The 18,812-nt window shown below is 41.3% G+C and overlaps 1 protein-coding gene across 3 annotated transcripts in view; it reads right to left on the minus strand.

Annotated features, from left to right (window-relative positions):
* Positions 1-18,812, minus strand: part of PRKCA (protein kinase C alpha) — a 193,245-nt gene that overhangs the window by 45,516 nt on the left and 128,917 nt on the right. For all 3 annotated transcript variants that reach the window (XM_082212493.1, XM_082212492.1, XM_082212494.1), the window contains exons 5-8: positions 18,533-18,661; positions 3,127-3,283; positions 2,876-3,010; positions 2,349-2,445 (exon numbers count right to left, since the gene is read on the minus strand). In XM_082212493.1, the coding sequence (XP_082068619.1) occupies positions 2,349-2,445; positions 2,876-3,010; positions 3,127-3,283; positions 18,533-18,661 (518 nt within the window). The remainder of the gene's footprint in view (positions 1-2,348; positions 2,446-2,875; positions 3,011-3,126; positions 3,284-18,532; positions 18,662-18,812) is intronic.

The raw sequence follows: 18,812 nt of genomic DNA on the forward strand, positions 1-18,812 counted from the left end.
TGATATGTACTCTGAGATGTCTGAAAACTAAAGAAAACAAGAAGAAGGAGGAATTTGGTTTACAGGGGTCAGCAAACTTTTTCAGCAGGGGGCCGGCCCACTGTTCTTCAGACCTTGTGGGAGGCCAGACTATATATTTTTTTTGGGGGGGGGGAGAATGAATTCCTATACCGCACAAATAACCCAGAGATGCATTTTAAATAAAAGGGCACGTTCTACTCATGTAAAAACACGCTGATTCCCAGACCAGATTTAGAAGGCGATTTGGCCGGATCCGGCCCCCGGGCCTTAGTTTGCCTACCCATGGTTTAAGCTACTTAAATTTACCGTTGTGCACTCCATTAACTGTAGGAAGAGTTGCAATATTCAGCTCATTTGGTCTACAGATCATAAACAAGGAACAATATGTCAATGTCCAAAAACGCATCTATTATTTCAATAGATACAACGACTTTATATACAGTTGCAAAGTATTGCATCTGCTAAACATGTAAAAAATATGCCTTAATATTACATTGGTAAAGGTAAAGGGACCCCTGACCTTTAGGTCCAGTTGCGGACGACTCTGGGGTTGCGGTGCTTATCTCACTCTATAGGCCGAGGGAGCCAGCGTACAGCTTCCGGGTCATGTGGCCAGCATGACTAAGCCACTTCTGGCAAACCAGAGCAGCGCACGGAAACGCCATTTACGTTCCCTATTTATCTACTTGCACTTTGACGTGCTTTCGAACTGCTAGGTTGGCAGGAGCAGGGACCGAGCAACAGGAGCTCACCCCGTCGTGGGGATTCAAACCGCTGACCTTCTGATCAGCAAGCCCAAGGCTCAGTAGTTTAGACCACAGTGCCACCCGCGTCCCTATTACATTGGTAATATTGGCATTTTTTAAAGTGTCCAGAACTTCAAAAGTATATTGACACTTCCACTGCTGGAATTGTATATTGTTAACATTACTGAAGCGCAGTTCACTTTTTGTGCTTGCCAGAGGCAGTTCAGAATGTAACATGAAAATAAAGCGTTGTCTCCAATGATGTCATTCTGCTAGCACAACAGAATTCCCCTACACTCCCAACTATCATGGACAATCAAAATTTGTTCCAGAGATATGATCTACATGAACACAGCACTGGATACAACCTAAAATCTTTTCAGCAAGTGCCATATTCACACCAAAGCAAAAGCAAAATAATTAGGGATTCTACAACATTTGCGTAATTAGTTGCATTACTTTATATACCCTGTACCCGAAAACCTATCAGATTAAGATGATCAAATGAGATATTTTATTTTACATCATTTTACTAAACTGTCCAAAAGACCCCCAAACATTTGATGAAGCAGGAAAAGAAGCTTAGAGGCCAATTATGCTGTGAGAATAATTATAAAAGAAAAGATGTGCTAGAAATGTATTAGAGCCAAGTCTGGAAGCTCTTGATTTTCTATGGAAGCAGAGTTATAACACAACTCCCTACAGTGAAATGAATGATTTTCACAATACTGTCAGCTTCATGGTGTTGTCAGCATCAAGATGATGTTAATATTCTCTAGAAGCATTTCCTAAATTCAACCACTTTCATCCCCTTCTCTGTACCTAACTTCCTTCTGTCCCCAGCCACCTTCCCCTGCCATTTTCACTATTCATTTCTAGTCCTTAATCTCCCCAAACCACTCAGGCCTCCTGTTTCCATTTTCTTACTCCACCCTCCTCCTCAACATTCGCTTTTCTTCCTCTCTCTCATCACTCTGTCAAATACTTCTCTCAGCTCCTCTCTTTCAAGCAGAAATAGACAAAGAAACACTGTGCCACCCTTAGAGTCAGCACACGTAAAATCTAAACAAAGTAGATGAGGCTACTAGTCAAATGATGAAACTTAAACATACAGAGAGAGCTACATTGGAGCAGAGGCAAAGGGAAACCCCAGCTGTCAATGGGACAATCATCAACTTGCCTGTGGAAAGTGGCAAGAAGATAGTAACTGGGTCCTCCTTCATTTTCATTTACTTAATGGTAATGCAGTCTACTGGAAAACTTTCATGTGAGGAAAGGATGGAGCCCTCAAAGTCACAGAAACTCACAGTCCGCTTGCTATTTTGGTTCAATTGCAACGAATTACAGTCCCAAATTCCATTGTGAAAGTAGATTCGTACCATTAACACTGGCCAAAAATTATGCAAACCAAGTTCAGAGTTAGTGATTATTGACGATCCGTGGACTGGCAAGAGAAAGAATTGTACAGTAAGCAAGAGACAGGAAGTCGCTCCTGTCTGTTATAGTAAGCACTGCAGCAGCAGAAGCACAGAATCAGGCTCAACATGGGATTTGCCATACAATGTATGCTAAAATTCTCACCTCAAACTTCTGTCTCAGTTCTACATTCCCATCGTCATCTGCTTCTGGTATCGGAACATTGTAATACTCGCCTTCTTCCTGGTTAAGTAGTTTGTACCTGCATTCAGTGTATTAAAAGGAGAGACTGATTTTGCATCTTTTTCTTATTTCAGCTGGCCTTAAAGAAAGGTATTGCCCAACTACCCATCTCAGGTCTTTTTCTTATGGACCAATGTAACTACTTTCAGGTTAAGGAGACTCTCTCCTTAGCAAGTGTGCTTAAGTTTGCAGCAACAGTGAGAGATGTCACATGGTTGCTTTGATATTTTAAAAACCAACAAAAAAGAATAGTTAGTTTCTGTGTGTTTTTTGTCCTCAATATCTATTGACTGAGGCATTCAGTCAATATCTATTGACTGAGGCAACACTGTGCATTCTGTGAAAACACAGGTGATACGTTTAGGAAATATTTAAATATGTCAATAGGATTTATTGCCCATAATTATAGTAATGCATTAGTAACATATTCATAACAAAGAGCTTTTTACCATCCACATGCAGGTGATTTCATGAGTTCCGACACTCCAAAAGAAAGAGAGCCCATGAAATCATTCCGAGTTGTCCGATCCCAATCCCAGACTTCCACGGATAATCTTCTGTCTTTGTCTGTAGGCTTTAACTTACTACGAAAAGAATGAAGAAGAGAAAAAAATAGGTGTTGTTCTGTTAATTTATTAAAACACACAATGACGTATGCAATCGGAAATATCACTAGGAAAAGTATCAAATTTCAACTTACAATGTGAATGTCTCACCCCATTGTGGATTAAGTGTGGAACGGATGGTTTTCGTTTTTTGTTTACTTTCATTCTTAGGATCTGGAATAAGTTTCAGCTTCACGTAAGGATCTGAAAGTCCATTTGGATCCATAGGAATCAGATTTCTTGCATCTCGTACTGAAAATATATAGACGAACAATAAGGATTAGACAAAGATTCAAAGGGCAAGAAAAGGTTTTCCTGCATCCCAAAAAACCCTTATGTAAGTGATATTGCCTGCACTGATAAGCTTTCTATAGGTTTGTGTGGGGTAATGGAAACCCCTGCAGAAGCCAATGAAAACTGATGCTAATCTGATGAAAGTAAAAAAACAACACACCTCTTTGCCACCTCTATTCACTGAAATAGCCCAGTTCTTTTTATCCCCAGTACGAACACCCAAGAAGCAGACCGCCCATTCCCATCCTTGGTGACAGCAGCTAAAGTTAAGTTATCTGTAACAAGATCTAAAGTAGTATCCTATATGATTCAAGTTGGACAGCACTGGATAGTTCCATCCGATGTGTTGATAAATACAGATGAGGAGGATCCCTGATACAGTTCTTTGATGTCTCCCCAGTTTAGGAGCAATGGGATTAGGGATCCCTTTGGACCAGAGATAGGAAAAGAGCACACATGCCTTTTTCCGCAGCAGGAGGAAACAGGTTTGGATTTCTAGCAATTATCAATGTGTTGGATAATGAAGTGCCAATACAGAAACACTTTTAAAAGATAAGGTCAAATTAGACATAGTTTTCAGTCCCACTGGGCCAAGGATAATTTAAATGCATTTGGAGCTAAATCTGGAGAAAAACAACAGTAGAAGTGCAGGCAAAAGAACCGACTGCTTGGAATGCTAAATTCTGCATTAGGTATGCGGGCGTGGGTTGACTGGGGGAGATTATTTGATTATTAGTAAGCAGTGGCATAGCGTGGGGGGGTGTGCAGGGGGGGCCGGCCGCACCGGGCGCAACATATACAATGATTTCTCCCATGCTGAACTGAAGACTGTAAGATGCCCATGTGGTCATTTGTGCGATGGGCTTATATAAAGGGAATATGTCACAGAAAGTTCTGTTTTGGAAATATTAACCATCAACGTCTGGGTTTTGTATTGCTGACCTTAAATCCACCTGCATTTGGCTTAGAACATTCAGTTCACATTCATTTGCAATAAACAAACAAACAGCATATTTCACCATGATTTCCAATGAAGTCAAACAGTTGGTGAAGTTTTAAAAACGGCCAGAGGCATCATTATGTATTAAGAATGACTGCATCTAATAATTCTGGGCTCAAAACGTTATCTACCTTTCTGAACTACTGGGGTGGCTTTAAGATGAAACTGTATCCACAAGTTGCCCAAAAGAATTACCGGTAAGTTATGGTTTAAGTACATGTCTCCATACATATGGAAAGTAATATTATAATAATCACCTTATTCTTGTGATAATCTCTCTCTCATACACACACACACAACCTAGCAGATAAAACACTTTTGTTTTCCACAGTCTCTGCATAGAAAAGAAGAAGAGATGGTGGACAATTCACAGTGAAACTGAAAGCAGGTATCAATTCTGCACTGAGAAGTGTAGAAAGCAGAAAGCCATAGTTAAATTCCATACCATTATGTTTTGTACTTTCTAGTCCTACCAGTTCTAGTCCTACCACTACCTGGCTTTATACAGACACATAAATGCACCTGCAGAAAACCAAATCCTATATTTTTTATTTATATTTATTTAACAAAATTTATATACTGCTTGATTGCAAAAAAAACCCCTCTAAAATGTCCACAAAAATATAAAACGAAACATTAAAATTCTCATTAAATAACAGTTAAAAACAGGTATTAAAAACTTTCAAAAGATGTTTACAATTAACAGTTGTTAAAAAGAGACAAAAGCTATTAAACAAGATGGGGGGGGGGAGCTGCCCTTTCATTTGCGGAAGGGGACTGCAATCCAGTGTAGGCTCCCATCAGAGGAAGTAGGCAGGTGATTTTTGCCCATTTCCTCTCCCCGCTGCAGCCCCCTACTCTCTCACCCACACAGTCCTAGAGGGGCATCCAGTCCACCAGAAGAGATTTTCAATGAGTAAAAGGGCTACAGGAGGGAAAGAAATATCAGTGGAAGATGACTTCTCCACCACTTTTCCAGCAGGAACATCCTGCAAGTGTAGGAACCCTGGATTCAAGCAACGCGATTTGTTTTTAAACTGTCTCCCAGCTTAATTTCTATTACCACAATAAAACAACAACTTGCAGACATTTGAGGCAAGTGATTTGGGTCACTGCTGCGACTTTCACGTGATTTCTGAAGGTAGAAAGTATCTGAATAATTAACTTAGGTGTTGGATAAACCAGAGTCTAATATTCTGTAAACTTTAATTGTGTGCAGAAACAGCTCCATGGAAAAATCACAACTTGGAACATCTCTCCCCAACCAGCTTTTGAGAAAATGACCCATTTTCCTTTCTGAAAATAAAAGCATGACTGTGGTGGGAGTTACAGTGGCACACTAGAGCTTTTGTCTAACAGAAACAATAAACAATGAAAAGCAAAGGGCCGAGAATCTCTAGCCATGTCACAAAAGCACACAGCAAAGGGTATATTTGTTCAATAAAAGGCCAGAAGAAACATTTCTTGAATTATTGTTCTACACTATGAAACCCAGCATTAAAAATATAATCCAAGTAAGGAAAGCAACATGTACAGGTTGCATCATTTTACTTGAAATGTTTTGTAAGCTTCAAAACGAAATCAAATGAACTGCTTGCTGCACCATTACATACTATATGCATTGCAGGGAGAGGAAAACAGCTCAGTGTAGTCGTATTGTTGTTGTTGTTGTTGTTGTTGTTTAGTCGTGTCCGACTCTTCGTGACCCCATGGACCAGAGCACGCCAGGCACTCCTGTCTTCCACTGCCTCCCGCAGTTTGGTCAAACTCATGCTGGTAGCTTCGAGAACACTGTCCAACCATCTCATCCTCTGTTGTCCCTTTCTCCTTGTGCCCTCAATCTTTCCCAACATCAGGGTCTTTTCCAGGGAGTCTTCTCTTCTCATGAGGTGGCCAATGTATTGGAGCCTCAGCTTCAGGATCTGTCCTTCCAGTGAGCACTCAGGGCTGATTTCCTTCAGAATGGAGAGGTTTGATCTTCTTGCAGTCCATGGGACTCTCAAGAGTCTCCTCCAGCACCATGAATTCAAAAGCATCAATTCTTCAGCGATCAGCCTTCTTTATGGTCCAGCTCTCACTTCCATACATCACTACTGGGAAGAACATGGCTTTAACTATACGGACCTTTGTTGGCAAGGTGATGTCTCTGCTTTTTAAGATGCTGTCTAGGTTTGCCATTGCTTTTCTCCCAAGAAGCAGGCGTCTTTTAATTTCGTGGCTGCTGTCACCATCTGCAGTGATCATGGAGCCCAAGAAAGTAAAATCTCTCACTGCCTCCATTTCTTCCCCTTCTATTTGCTAGGAGGTGATGGGCCCAGTGGCCATGATCTTGGGGTTGTTGTTTTATTATGTTGAGCTTCAGACCATATTTTGCGCTCTCCTCTTTCACCCTCATTAAAAGTGTAGTATTAGATATGGGTAAATCTATACTCCTTTCCAGAATACAAATGATCATTTAAATTTGCAGAAAAGCAGCACTTAGCTTAAACTGAATAAAAATCCTGGGAAACAAATCCCTAATTAGAAAGCTAGGGTGGCACAATGACCTGATGTAGTGTGCTACCATGGTTTACTCTAATTGGCTTGGATGTAGTGCAAACCATGGCTTAGTCTAAACAGGTGCAGGTCTCCAGAGTGATCACAGCTGTTGAGCTTCTGCCATGGTCCTGCCACTACATACTACCCAGGGGCTAAGCTACATAAGCCTCATGGGAGAGCATAACCCTCTCTAAACAACCCACAACGTGAAGCCAAGGTTTGTTACTGGCTTCCCAATAATGGTTTCTTTGGGAGAAATACGGTACAAGCACTGGTTCAGGTGTAATGCTAAGCCTGGCACTCCGGGGTTTGTTTCACTGCCAATTACAGAAGGTGTGAGGGTGAAACACACGTATATTACGACTAAAGCAGGCCATGTACCTTGGCATCGTATTATGTGCAAATATTGCATTAGCACGTTGTGCGAATGAGTCTACTGAATGGCACAAAACAAAGGGAGAATGCTCAAAGAAGAATTGTTAGTAAAGTTCACATTAAACACAGGTTGCTAAAGAAAAAGGTCATTATTTTGCTCGCTTTTTTGTTTTCTGGCCTATTTGTATTTTTGTCTGCATAATTAGCACTCTGATTTTGCCTCCCCCCTCCGTTGAACGAGTGCTTCTTTTTCAAAAGAGCAGGATGATGATGGTATTTGGAGAGAAAACCCGTCTCTGTAGTCCACCTCTTTGATGGCAGCCTATTTTTAATGAGACAGGGTCAGGCATAGCTGAAAGGAGCAGCTCTTTACTCCCCAAATGAGAGGTTTGATGTTAACACAGACACACTAAATTTAAAAAAAATAGCCTTGGAAAGTAAATTAGAAGCCCTTCCCTTCTCCAGAAAGCTCTCCCTCCCCCATGCTTAGTCCATGTAGAACTGTTTCTCTGCCTTTTATGAGGCTTTTATAATATTGAAGAATATAAAGGCTTTTAAAACCTTGAAGAAAAAGAGTCACAAGAGTTCAATCTGCAAGGTATTGCTAAGTTCCTAAATAGAAACCCTACTTAGAGATACCAATAGCTTCTAGGGAGAATAAGGCAACCAAAAGTTACAGTTTCTTGTGAGAGCCCCACGGGGAGAAAACATCTATATATGACTCAGTCTGCTGAAGACCTCTATTACTCTAATTTGCATAGGAAAATATTTCCAGTTTTAAAGTTCCCATAAAACCCACTCCACATACCCTCCAATATTTATCTGATGAAAATAGGTACAGTCATACCTCGAGATAATTACACTTCAGGATAAGTATTTTGAGGTTGCGCTCCGCGGCGACCCGGAAGTAACGGAGCATGTTACTTCCGGGTTTCACCACTTGTGCATGCGCAGATGGTCAAAATGATGTCACGCGCATGCGCGGAGGCAGCAAAATGCGACCCGCACACACGCAGTTGCCCTGTCATGTCTTACATTCTGTTCGGGGTGCGAACGGGGCCCCGGAACGGATCCCGTTTGCATCCTGAGGTACCACTGTACATCTTTTTCAATTATTATTATTGTTGTTGTTATTAATACGACACCCATCTAACTGGCTTTCAACATATTTAAAAACACAATAAAACATTTAATGTTTTTGTAAAAAAACTTCCTTATAGAGGGCTGCATTCGGTTGTCTTCTAAAAGTTGCTAATCTAATTGGCTTGGGAGGGGGTCGCAGAACTCCATACCCTCCAATATTTCTCCAGTGAAAATAGAGATGTCCTAAGGAAAAGCGGAGCATTCTGGGATCTAATCAGAACTGGGACAGCTTCTGTAAATCTGGGGCTGTTCCTGGAAAATGGGAACATTTGGAGGGTCTGACATCACTGAGGATAACAGAAAGAACCCAGCAGCTGTTTCAGGAGAATACTTTCCCCCTAAAAATCCAGTGTCTTTTGACACAAATCCCTTCCCCTTTCATATTACTTTAAATCCGGGAGGTGGGGATTGCCTTTTAAAATCTTTTAAATGTTATCAGTTTTATTCTATGCTAATTTAATGCTGCGTACCCCAATCTCTGGAAGAAGGTGGGCAAGAGATTAAACCTCAGACAAAATACAAATAATAAATACAGCGAACCAGAAGAGACATTATTTCTCAATTATGACCAAGAGCTTCAAGCATTCTGTACTTTTGAAACGTTACACTGAAATAATGTGGTGGTTTTTTTAGGATTTGTGTTTTGTTTTAAGCAACAGTGGAGGCAGGGACTTGCTGACAGTAAAATCTACAAGAGGGTATGTTTAATGATTTATTGCATATTTTCGGCACTGCAAATGCTTAGACCTCTCCCTTTCTCCTATGCTGTTGAGAACTTCACTCCCCTTCGTGCCAAATGGAAATTAGTCTGTGCCTCAATCACATCTGCTTGATAGGTTGAGACTGAATCTAATCTCCAATGCAATAAATATTAGAGAGTGAATCTAATCTCCAATGCAATCAATATTACAGATACCAGAAGCCAACCTTTCCCAAATTATATTACTTTTGATGGCAATAATATGCTCTTAGAGAGTACGAAACACATTGCCCACATGAAACACACACACACACATCAAATATTATTCTACTGAGTTGTCAAATGACACAATAAATGAAACATTAGACTTTTGCATTTTTATTTTTGCAGTGGAGCTGTTGGTCTAAGCACCAAAATAAATTATGAGGACTGTGTTTTCCTTATGGCATCAAATTTCATTCCAGTTATCATCTTCATTATGGCCCTCTGCATTATGAGGCTCTGTAACACACTACTATTCTCAGTTCAGCAATACTATGTTAATATGCCTCATGAGGGCAATGACTCTTCATTACATTCACAGGTCTGACTTCTGAAAGGTAAGTCTATAATAATCACAGAGCATTAAAAAGTCTCTATTTGAGTGTGGGGACTGGGAAGAAAATAATGTTAATATATAAATATTGTGATGCTTTATTATATCTGACGTTATCTGTCACCTGTCTTTGTAGGTGTTACTGATTTAATAGTATAAGGTTATTTTTAAAAGTTTTATTTGATTATTAATACTTTATACTGCATTTGATTTTTATACTGTATACCATTTTGAGACTTATTTATTTTTTTGTTTTCAAGTTCTGTTTGGTATATTGCTTGATTTCTTTGAATTGTATTTGACCTGCGCGTTGTATCATTGTTTTGAGATTTCTTCACAGTGTACTTGATTGTTACATTGTTGTAAGATCTGAGTTTATGTTTGATCTCTATTTTATTTTATCTCTATTTTATACATGGTTCTGTTACTCTTTTGTACATCATTAGATCTCTACTTTATTTAACGCTCTGAAACTCGGTTAAATTGTATTTGATTTCTATCTCCTGTTCATTGATTTGACAAGTCTTCTGAATGTAAAGTGACTTAGAAATCTTCTAAATTAATAAATATGTGTTAACAGTAGGGAAGGGAAAGTGCTTCAGTGAAGCTTGGGAATCACAATAACAAACTCGGGGTGGGTAGGTTGCTTCAGTCCAATCCTATCTAAAACTCGGATGTTCATTATCACACAGAAGTCACGGCTGAAGTCATTCTGCAGCATGTTCAATCAGCAAAAATGAGTGCCTTTTTAAATATGAAAATTTCCTTCTTTCACAAGCTGCCTAAATAAAGAATGTGATGACTAACCATTATTCTTGCTCCTGAGTTCAAATCCCATTAATTCTTAGTTTTACAGAGTGCCATTCTCATTGGAAGTCAAAAGAGCTTTTGCAGAACTCTCCTTAAACTAAGGAAGAAAACACCTCCATATATATTCCATAGAGGAGGAAAGCGTGTACATGAAAATAGAACAGTGGCTTATACAATATGCCTTTGAAATGTTAGCACAGTGTAAGCAGCTCGAGTCTAGTCTTTAAGAATCCCCTATACTCTAGTCACGGTGACCTCCAAGCACCCTCTAACAGTGGAGTATAAATAATAAAACTACTACTACTACTACTACGGGTGGCGCTGTGGGTTAAAGCCTCAGCGCCTAGGGCTTGCCGATCGAAAGGTCGGCAGTTCGAATCCCCGCGGCGGGGTGCGCTCCCGTCGTTCGGTCCCAGCGCCTGCCAACCTAGCAGTTCGAAAGCACCCCCGGGTGCAAGTAGATAAATAGGGACCGCTTACCAGCGGGAAGGTAAACGGCGTTCCGTGTGCTGCGCTGGCTCGCCAGATGCAGCTTTGTCACGCTGGCCACGTGACCCGGAAGTGTCTTCGGACAGCGCTGGCCCCCGGCCAATAGATGTGAGATGGGCGCACAAACCCCAGAGTCTGTCAAGACTGGCCCGTTCGGGCAGGGGTACCTTTACCTTTACCTTTACTACTACTACTACTACAGTGGTACCTCAGGTTAAGTACTTAATTCGTTCCGGAGGTCCGTTCTTAACCTGAAACTGTTCTTAACCTGAAGCACCACTTTAGCTAATGGGGCCTCCTGCTGCTGCCGCGCCACTGGAGCACGATTTCTGTTCTCATCCTGAAGCAAAGTTCTTAACCCGAGGTACTATTTCTGGGTTAGCGGAGTCTGTAACCTGAAGTGTATGTAACCTGAAGCGTATGTAACCCGAAGTACCACTGTACTACTACTACCAGAAGGATGCATGGATATACCTTCTTAGTCATTGCCCCACAACTGTGGAACTCCCACACCCTGGAAACTTAAACAAGGCCAAAGCCTTGAGCCTCTTCACCAAGTAAATACATACAACGTAAATGAAGTTTGCATCCTGCAAACAAGTTCTTGGCTCCTACTGGAAATATTATCTTCCCAAATCCAAGTCTGATTCCTCTGTGTGAAGAGGCAACAAAACTCCCACAGTCCAACTTTCTACCTCCTATGCAGATCGACTTGATCTATTATATGGGGAAAATACCCTCAAATTTTGAGGGCTAACAGAAAAAATTTCCCCTTTCAGACTGGTTTAGTAATCGGTATACCTTGTTCTCTATGAGTGATAAATTTCAGCTTTTTGGGTGACTTGGAAATCACCTTTTGTTTTGCCTCCCCCCCCCCTCCTAACAATAGGGCCATAGTTTCTAGGTCATCAGGAAATACTGTACATTTTTACTTGCTGTAAGTAAGTAGCTCCCATATACCTTGGCTTTTTCTGTATCTGTAAACAAGCTCGCAAGGAGAAGCTGTGGTACATTGTGAAGCCTCATCTCCCCAGGCCTATCATTCCTACTTAGATGAGAGTCCTCCATGAGTCTGAAGGTCTTAATCAAGAATTTGACTTTTTCACAGCCACAATATGCTAGGTTGACATTTTCATTGAGTTCTCTATAATAAACCCAACATAACTCTTTTCCCTGGTCTGACACCTGCAGCTGACCCTGAACAAGGTGGAGGGTAGCTGCCACTAAGAGGACCCTATTCTGTTTGCCTGCTGACCAAATTATCTTTGCAGTTGGGCATCTAAGCAGGTTGATACAGATGTAGGTGGCCCCTTATGTGACCCAGTCCAAAACCATTCATGACTTTCAAGGTAATCACCTGTGCTTTCAATTGGCCTCAGAAACCTACTGGTAACCAGTACAATTTGCAATAAACTCAAGCGCTTGGGATGTGGGTGGCACTGTGAGTTAAAGGGACGCGGGTGGCACTGTGGGTTAAACCACAGAGCCTAGGACTTGCCGATCAGAAGGTCGGCAGTTCGAATCCCTGTGACATGGTGAACTCCTGTTGCTCGGTCCCAGCTCCTGCCAACCTAGCAGTTTGAAAGCACGTCAAAGTGCAAGTAGATCAATAGGTACCGCTCTGGGGGGAAGGTAAACGGCGTTTCTGTGCGCTGCTCTGGTTCGCCAGAAGCGGCTTAGTCATGCTGGCCACATGACCCGGAAGCTGTACGACCACTCCCTCAGCCAATAAAGCGAGATGAGCGCCGCAACCCCAGAGTCAGCCATGACTGGTCCTAATGGTCAGGGGTCCCTTTACCTTTACCTTTTACAAGCACTTGACTGTATGGTCTTAGCAGTTGAGTGGCTGCATTCTGTACGAGTTGAAGCTCCTGAGCTGCTTTTCAAAGTAGCCCATTTAGGTCCAGGCCTATATTTACTATGGTAGCTGTATATCCTACACTCCCTTTCTTTCAGCCTGAAATAGCTATGGTTTTCTAAAACACACACACACACACACACACACACACACACACGGAAGACAAAGTGTACCTCCAAGGGGGAGATGAAGTAAGAGCAGCTGAGGCAAGGATAGCATCCACCTCCTCAGTAACTAGAGATGGTGCGACACTGTGAATTTTGTATTCAACTCATTTTAACCTAAAACATTAAAATTCCGAAATAACTAGCTCTTCTTGCTTCAGGGCATCAGGCAAGGTAAGACCTTTTGTGTGGAGCATTTTAAGAGCAAATGGAACTCTGATTCAGCCTCCTATAGCATTTTTGCACTGCATAACACTAAATTAAAATCCAAGATCAGCAAAAAGGAAAATGAAAGGGGTGTGTGTGCGTGGAGAAAACAGCATTACTCACATTCATCAACTGAAGCTCTTGGCCTCAAGTGGAAGTCAATACAAATTTGGAAGTAATGGAAGTGGTGTTCTAAAGTTTAAAGACCTAGCCCAAGATTAAACTGAATTTAAGATGCGAACCAATAGAAATAAAGGCAACTATTGGAGGAACTTGCTAAGGAGCAGTCAACCACCAGATCTTGCTTCATCTGTTCATAAGGGGGAACATGTTTTAATAGAATTCACAGAGGTCAAAGCAGATGTATTATTAATGTCCAATTCTTTTTCGGAATAGGAAAAAAACTTCCCAATAGCCATGCTAGATACGATTAAGTCACAAAAAGGATATGGCACCCATTTATTTAAGGCAGGATCCTTCACCCTGTGATGTAAACTTGCCATTCTGTCCACACATTTGCACTGAAATATATGGACAATTTTTGCATTTGCATATAAAAGTGAAATTCACTCTTCTGTCCCCATTTTGTCTTACAAAAAGTGCTTTGCTTTGGATTGAGTTTCATTGCATTGTATAAAGTGCCTTGAGTAACAACTAGAGGTTTTGATGTAGTTGTAAGCATATATATATATTAAGGCAAGTGCATCATTTTACAAATCCTAATGACTACAGCGGTACCTCGGGTTACAGATGCTTCGAGTTACAAACGCTTCGGGTTACAAACTCCGCTAACCAGGAAGTGGTTGCTCCAGGTTGAGAACTGAGCCCCAGGAAAAGAACGAAAATTGCGCGCAAGCGGCGCAGTGGCAGCAGAATATGTGTGGTGGCCAAAGAACACTAGAACCAATTTCAATAGTTCATGAATGCAAAAAGTTTAACGAAGAAAATGAAAAAGATGCTTAATCCATTTTATGTAGCTTCCACACTAGAGTCCCCTAGCACTGTTACCCATAAGCTGCAAACAGAATTAAAATGGAGGTTCTAAACAGCACAATGTAATGCAATATTTACCAGTGTTACCCTGCATCATGGTCATCATCCTTCTGTAATGTTTACTCAGAAGCAAGCCCCATTTCACAGAAGTGAATGGTCTACCTCTCACTTCATTATCCCCAACTACTTGCCGTTTCTCTGAGATAAACTCATTTCAAGAGGTTTCATTAATAAAGGCTCCTTCAAATATTAATTAAAACGTTCCTGCTTGCAGGTTCTGGATTCTTTATTGCTTCTTCTCAAGCAGAGAAGTGAGAATGTCGCAAAGTCTACTAATTGACACTCAAAAACCCTCTCTTAATTTCCTCTTAGTGCATACACTGTGGGGTAGGTTAAGAGAACTTTCATTATTATCATATGTCATAGGAATTCTAAGGTCTCTCATATATATATATATATATATATATATATGCGCACGACCAGGTTTCAGCGGTCCATAACCTGAAAAAATGCAAGCTGAAGAGTCTGTAACCCGAGGTATGACTGTATACTTCCCGATCTAGAGCACAGGACAAATTAAATTTAGGGATTCAGTGCAATTTTCCAGTATGGGTGCAACTCCTTCTCAAAATAACTGCTGAAACATCATAATTATAATTGAACAAAAGCACGCCACAGATAGCCCTGCCAGACTCAAGGGGTGTGCATGTGTATATATACAAACACACAATAAATCAGAAATAAATGCTTTATTTTATATACATACACACATCACACAAATTTTGTATATATATATGACACATTTTTATTATTTTACTATTGCCTTGGAAATAATAACCTTGGAACTGAAAGCAATAGATGGACCATAGAAAACAGCCTGCTAGCTCAGCGCAAATTCAACTTCCGACTGGTGCATTAACAGAAACAGACCCTAATAATGCTTTGCACTCACTAAGCTGATAAATGATGCTATTTCACAGAGAATGCAGAAAACATGCTTTGCATTTTCATGGGCTATTGCTTCAGATATGCCAATACAGCCGAAGAGAAAGCATTTTTATTAGCCTGAGTACCACCCAGCAGTAATATTTAACAGCATGCATTTTTAGCACAAAATGGGCAAAAAAATTGTATCTGTTCACTTTTTAAAAACATTTCCTGGTATTAAGAATAATTACAAAACAAAGAAACAGCTTCAAGAAAACAAATGAACGTAAAGGGGCGAGAAAGGGTGAGAAAAAGGAATTCACATATCTGGCCAGAGCTGGTCTTTAATTCTAGAGGTGTATATGTGAGGTGGAAATGAGAGGATCCAATACCCTAATTAAAGAGAGTGGCAAGTCAAAATAATAAGCTTTCCTATAGTGGTGTCCAAGGCTGTAGCTTTCTACAAAGCTGAGAGCTGGTGTGATGTATTAGATTTAATACCAGACTTAGATCAGAGAGTAGAATTATGTATTTTGTGGTAAAGATTTGGAAGGAAAGAACTTGCACACGTTAAATGTGGTCACACATCTACTTAGGCCCTCCAATGGTCATTCCACAAAGGGATGGATTGCTTCCAGTCATGGAAGATCCAGTAGATCCCTTCAGCCATAGCTGTCAACGTTTCCCTTTTTTAAAGGGAAATTCCCTTATTCCGAATAGGATTCTTCGCAAGAAAAGGGGAAAGTTGACAGCTATGCCTTCAGCTGAAGGCAAGTGGGACGCAAGGGAATTTCTCCTTACCCCTGCAGCCCCTAACAGAACATCCCACATAATTCTAGATGGTCTCCAATAGTCCCAAGCAGATTTGCAGGGAACTATAAGGAGCACAGATAAACTGGAGAAACCACCTTTCCCCACTTCCTCCAGTGAGAGCATTCCATAAGTACAGTGGAACTCTGCACCCAAGTCACCAGCTCTGGCAGCTCCTTAGGTCTCCACAGAAAGAGCATCTAATCTTATTTGCTCCAAACTACCCTCTGTTGCATGGGACATGGGTGGTGCTGTGGGTTAAACCACAAGAGCCTAGGACTTGTTGATCAGAAGGTCGGCAGTTCAAATCCCCGTGACGGGGTGAGCTCCCGTTGTTCGGTCCCTGCTCCTGCCAACCTAGCAATTCGAAAGCACATCAAAGTGCAAGTAGATAAATAGGTACCACTGCAGCGGGAAGGTAAATGACGTTTCCGTGCACTGCTCTGATTCACCAGAAGTGGCTTAGTCATGCTGGCCACATGACCCGGAAGCTGTACGCCGGCTCCCTTGGCCAATAAAGCGAGATGAGTGCCGCAACCCCAGAGTCAGCCACGACTGGACCTAATGGTCAGGGGTCCCTTTACCTTTACCCTCTGTTGCTATTTTTTTACTAGCATTAATTGTCTAAGAGCAGGATTCAACTAAGTTGTTGTGTGTGCAAAATGAGGTCCAGTTGCACAACAAAACCTGTCACTCTCTCCTCCCCATCTCTGTGCCCCCTAAATCTTCTCTGGAGGATTGGGGGCCACACCTGGAATGGGTTTAGGGGGTAGAAAGGGTGGAAAAGTCTCATGGCACAAGTGGACCTTGACCGCCAGGTTTATATCAACTTATGGCTACACTGAGTGCCACCCTGTGCTTTCGAAAATCAGACTGCTGGCACATCCATAACAAAAACATGCCACAAAAGTAGACAAAGTTATATACACCGTATAAGCACAACAAACAGCCATTGCAAAGTACAGAGAGCAATTAATTTCAAGCTGGAAATTCTTCTCTGTAAACACATTAAATAACTGGGTGTACCAACTGCTGTCACAAGAATTGTGTTTATTTTATTTTTTTAAACTCTATTTGAAATACAGTTCAGTAAAGGTCAGTGTGGGTGAGATGACAAGTTGCCAAATTTGTAAGTATTGAGAATATTTTATAACCCTTCCACAGCACGTTTGTTTTGGAGAAAAGTGCCAAAATAATAAGTTACTAAACTATAAATATTTTAAGTGTTTTTTTTAATTGTAAGCCTTTGTTTTAGATCCAAGCCTTAATAACAAATAGCTACTCTCAGTTCTTCTTGATGGTGAAGCTCTGGTAGAGGCAAGAGAAGAGATATAAGCCCCAGTGAAAGCAAGCGGTTACGCAAGTAAGAAGTTAAAAATATATATATTATCTCAAGTTTAATGTTTGTGTAAGAATTAAATGATAGATGTAGTAAAACATTCAGAAAGGCAAAACATAATTTCAGGATTTCCAAAAATAATTATTTGGGGTGGAATTCATTGCTGCGCTATATCGAATTCCTGTAAGTTTGTCAGATGGAATCTTCATCCCTTTCCTCCTCCCACTTTGGAGTTCTCTCACACACCCCTCGCCAATTTTGAGGGGTTCAGGAGGCGAACAGGGGAGGGGAGGGGGAAAGCCACATTGCACAAGTGGAAGCCGTCGAGTAGAGCTTCCACCGAGAAGCCTTGCCTGGTGACTCCCACCATTAGTTTACATTTATTTGTGATTTTGAGATCTATAGGAAACATGGGGAGTTTTCAAAACTATGTACAGTCATACCTCATGTTATGTCCGCTTCATGTTACATTCTTTCAGGTTACGTCCTGCGGCGACCCGGAAGTACCAGAAAGGGTTACTTCCAGGTTTCGCCGCTCGCGCATGCACATGTGCAGAACATCATGCGCATGTGCAGAAGCGGCGAATCACAACCCGTGCGCGCGCACGCACACACACACACACATACACATACAGTGTCGGGTTAAGTACTTAATTCATTCCGGAGGTCCGTTCTTAACCTGAAACTGTTCTTAACCTGAAGACCACTTCAGCTAATGGGGCCTCCTGCTGCTGCTGCGCCGCCAGAGCACAATTTCTGTTCTCATCCTGAAGCAAAGTTCATAACCTGAAGCACTATTTCTGGGTTAGCAGAGTCTCTAACCTGAAGCGTATGTAACCTGAAGCGTATGTAACCCGAGGTACCACTGTACTATACCAATTGTACTTTATATGCTGCCTCGGTGAAATGTCTCAAGCCAAATCACCAGCAAACAGCACAGCGGCAAGAGGAAACGGCTGTCTTCAGGGGTGGTGGATAGTGCAGAATTCCAGTGGTTTCTTAATGTGTGTTCAGCATCTGAAGTCATTTATCTGTGTGATGAAAAACCTACTAGGCTGTAATGCCGATTGCAAGAATAGCCAGTTTTAACTGTGTGCAGCCAACTGTGTGTAGCCACGCAGAAGCTACTGGGCTTATTGACCAGACTAAAGCAATGCTAGAAAATGTATTATTGTGCTGACATAAGCTATTAAATGCAAATGAGCAGACATACTACCAAACCAATAGGAGTTCTATAATGAGGCTTGCAGCTTTCTTACCTGTGACTTCAAGCTTTTCACCATTCACTTCAGCCTTCAGATAGAGCCTTCCTCTTTTTTCTGTGTGATCCATTCCGCAAAGACTGGGTACATTTATTACGCATTGCTTGTGAACATTCATATCACAGGCTGCAGATCAGAAAGGAGACAATTCGACATCTTACATTACATAGCATTGGCGATGGGTAGAATCCTAAGGATTGCGACTGTACTGCATTACTAAAACCAATCACAGCAAACAGCAGATCTATCCAAACTACTTCTTTAGGTGAGTACTGGA

Source organism: Podarcis vaucheri (genome assembly GCF_965113315.1).
Source record: "Podarcis vaucheri genome assembly, chromosome: 2".
NCBI classification, from domain to species: Eukaryota; Metazoa; Chordata; class Lepidosauria; order Squamata; family Lacertidae; genus Podarcis; species Podarcis vaucheri.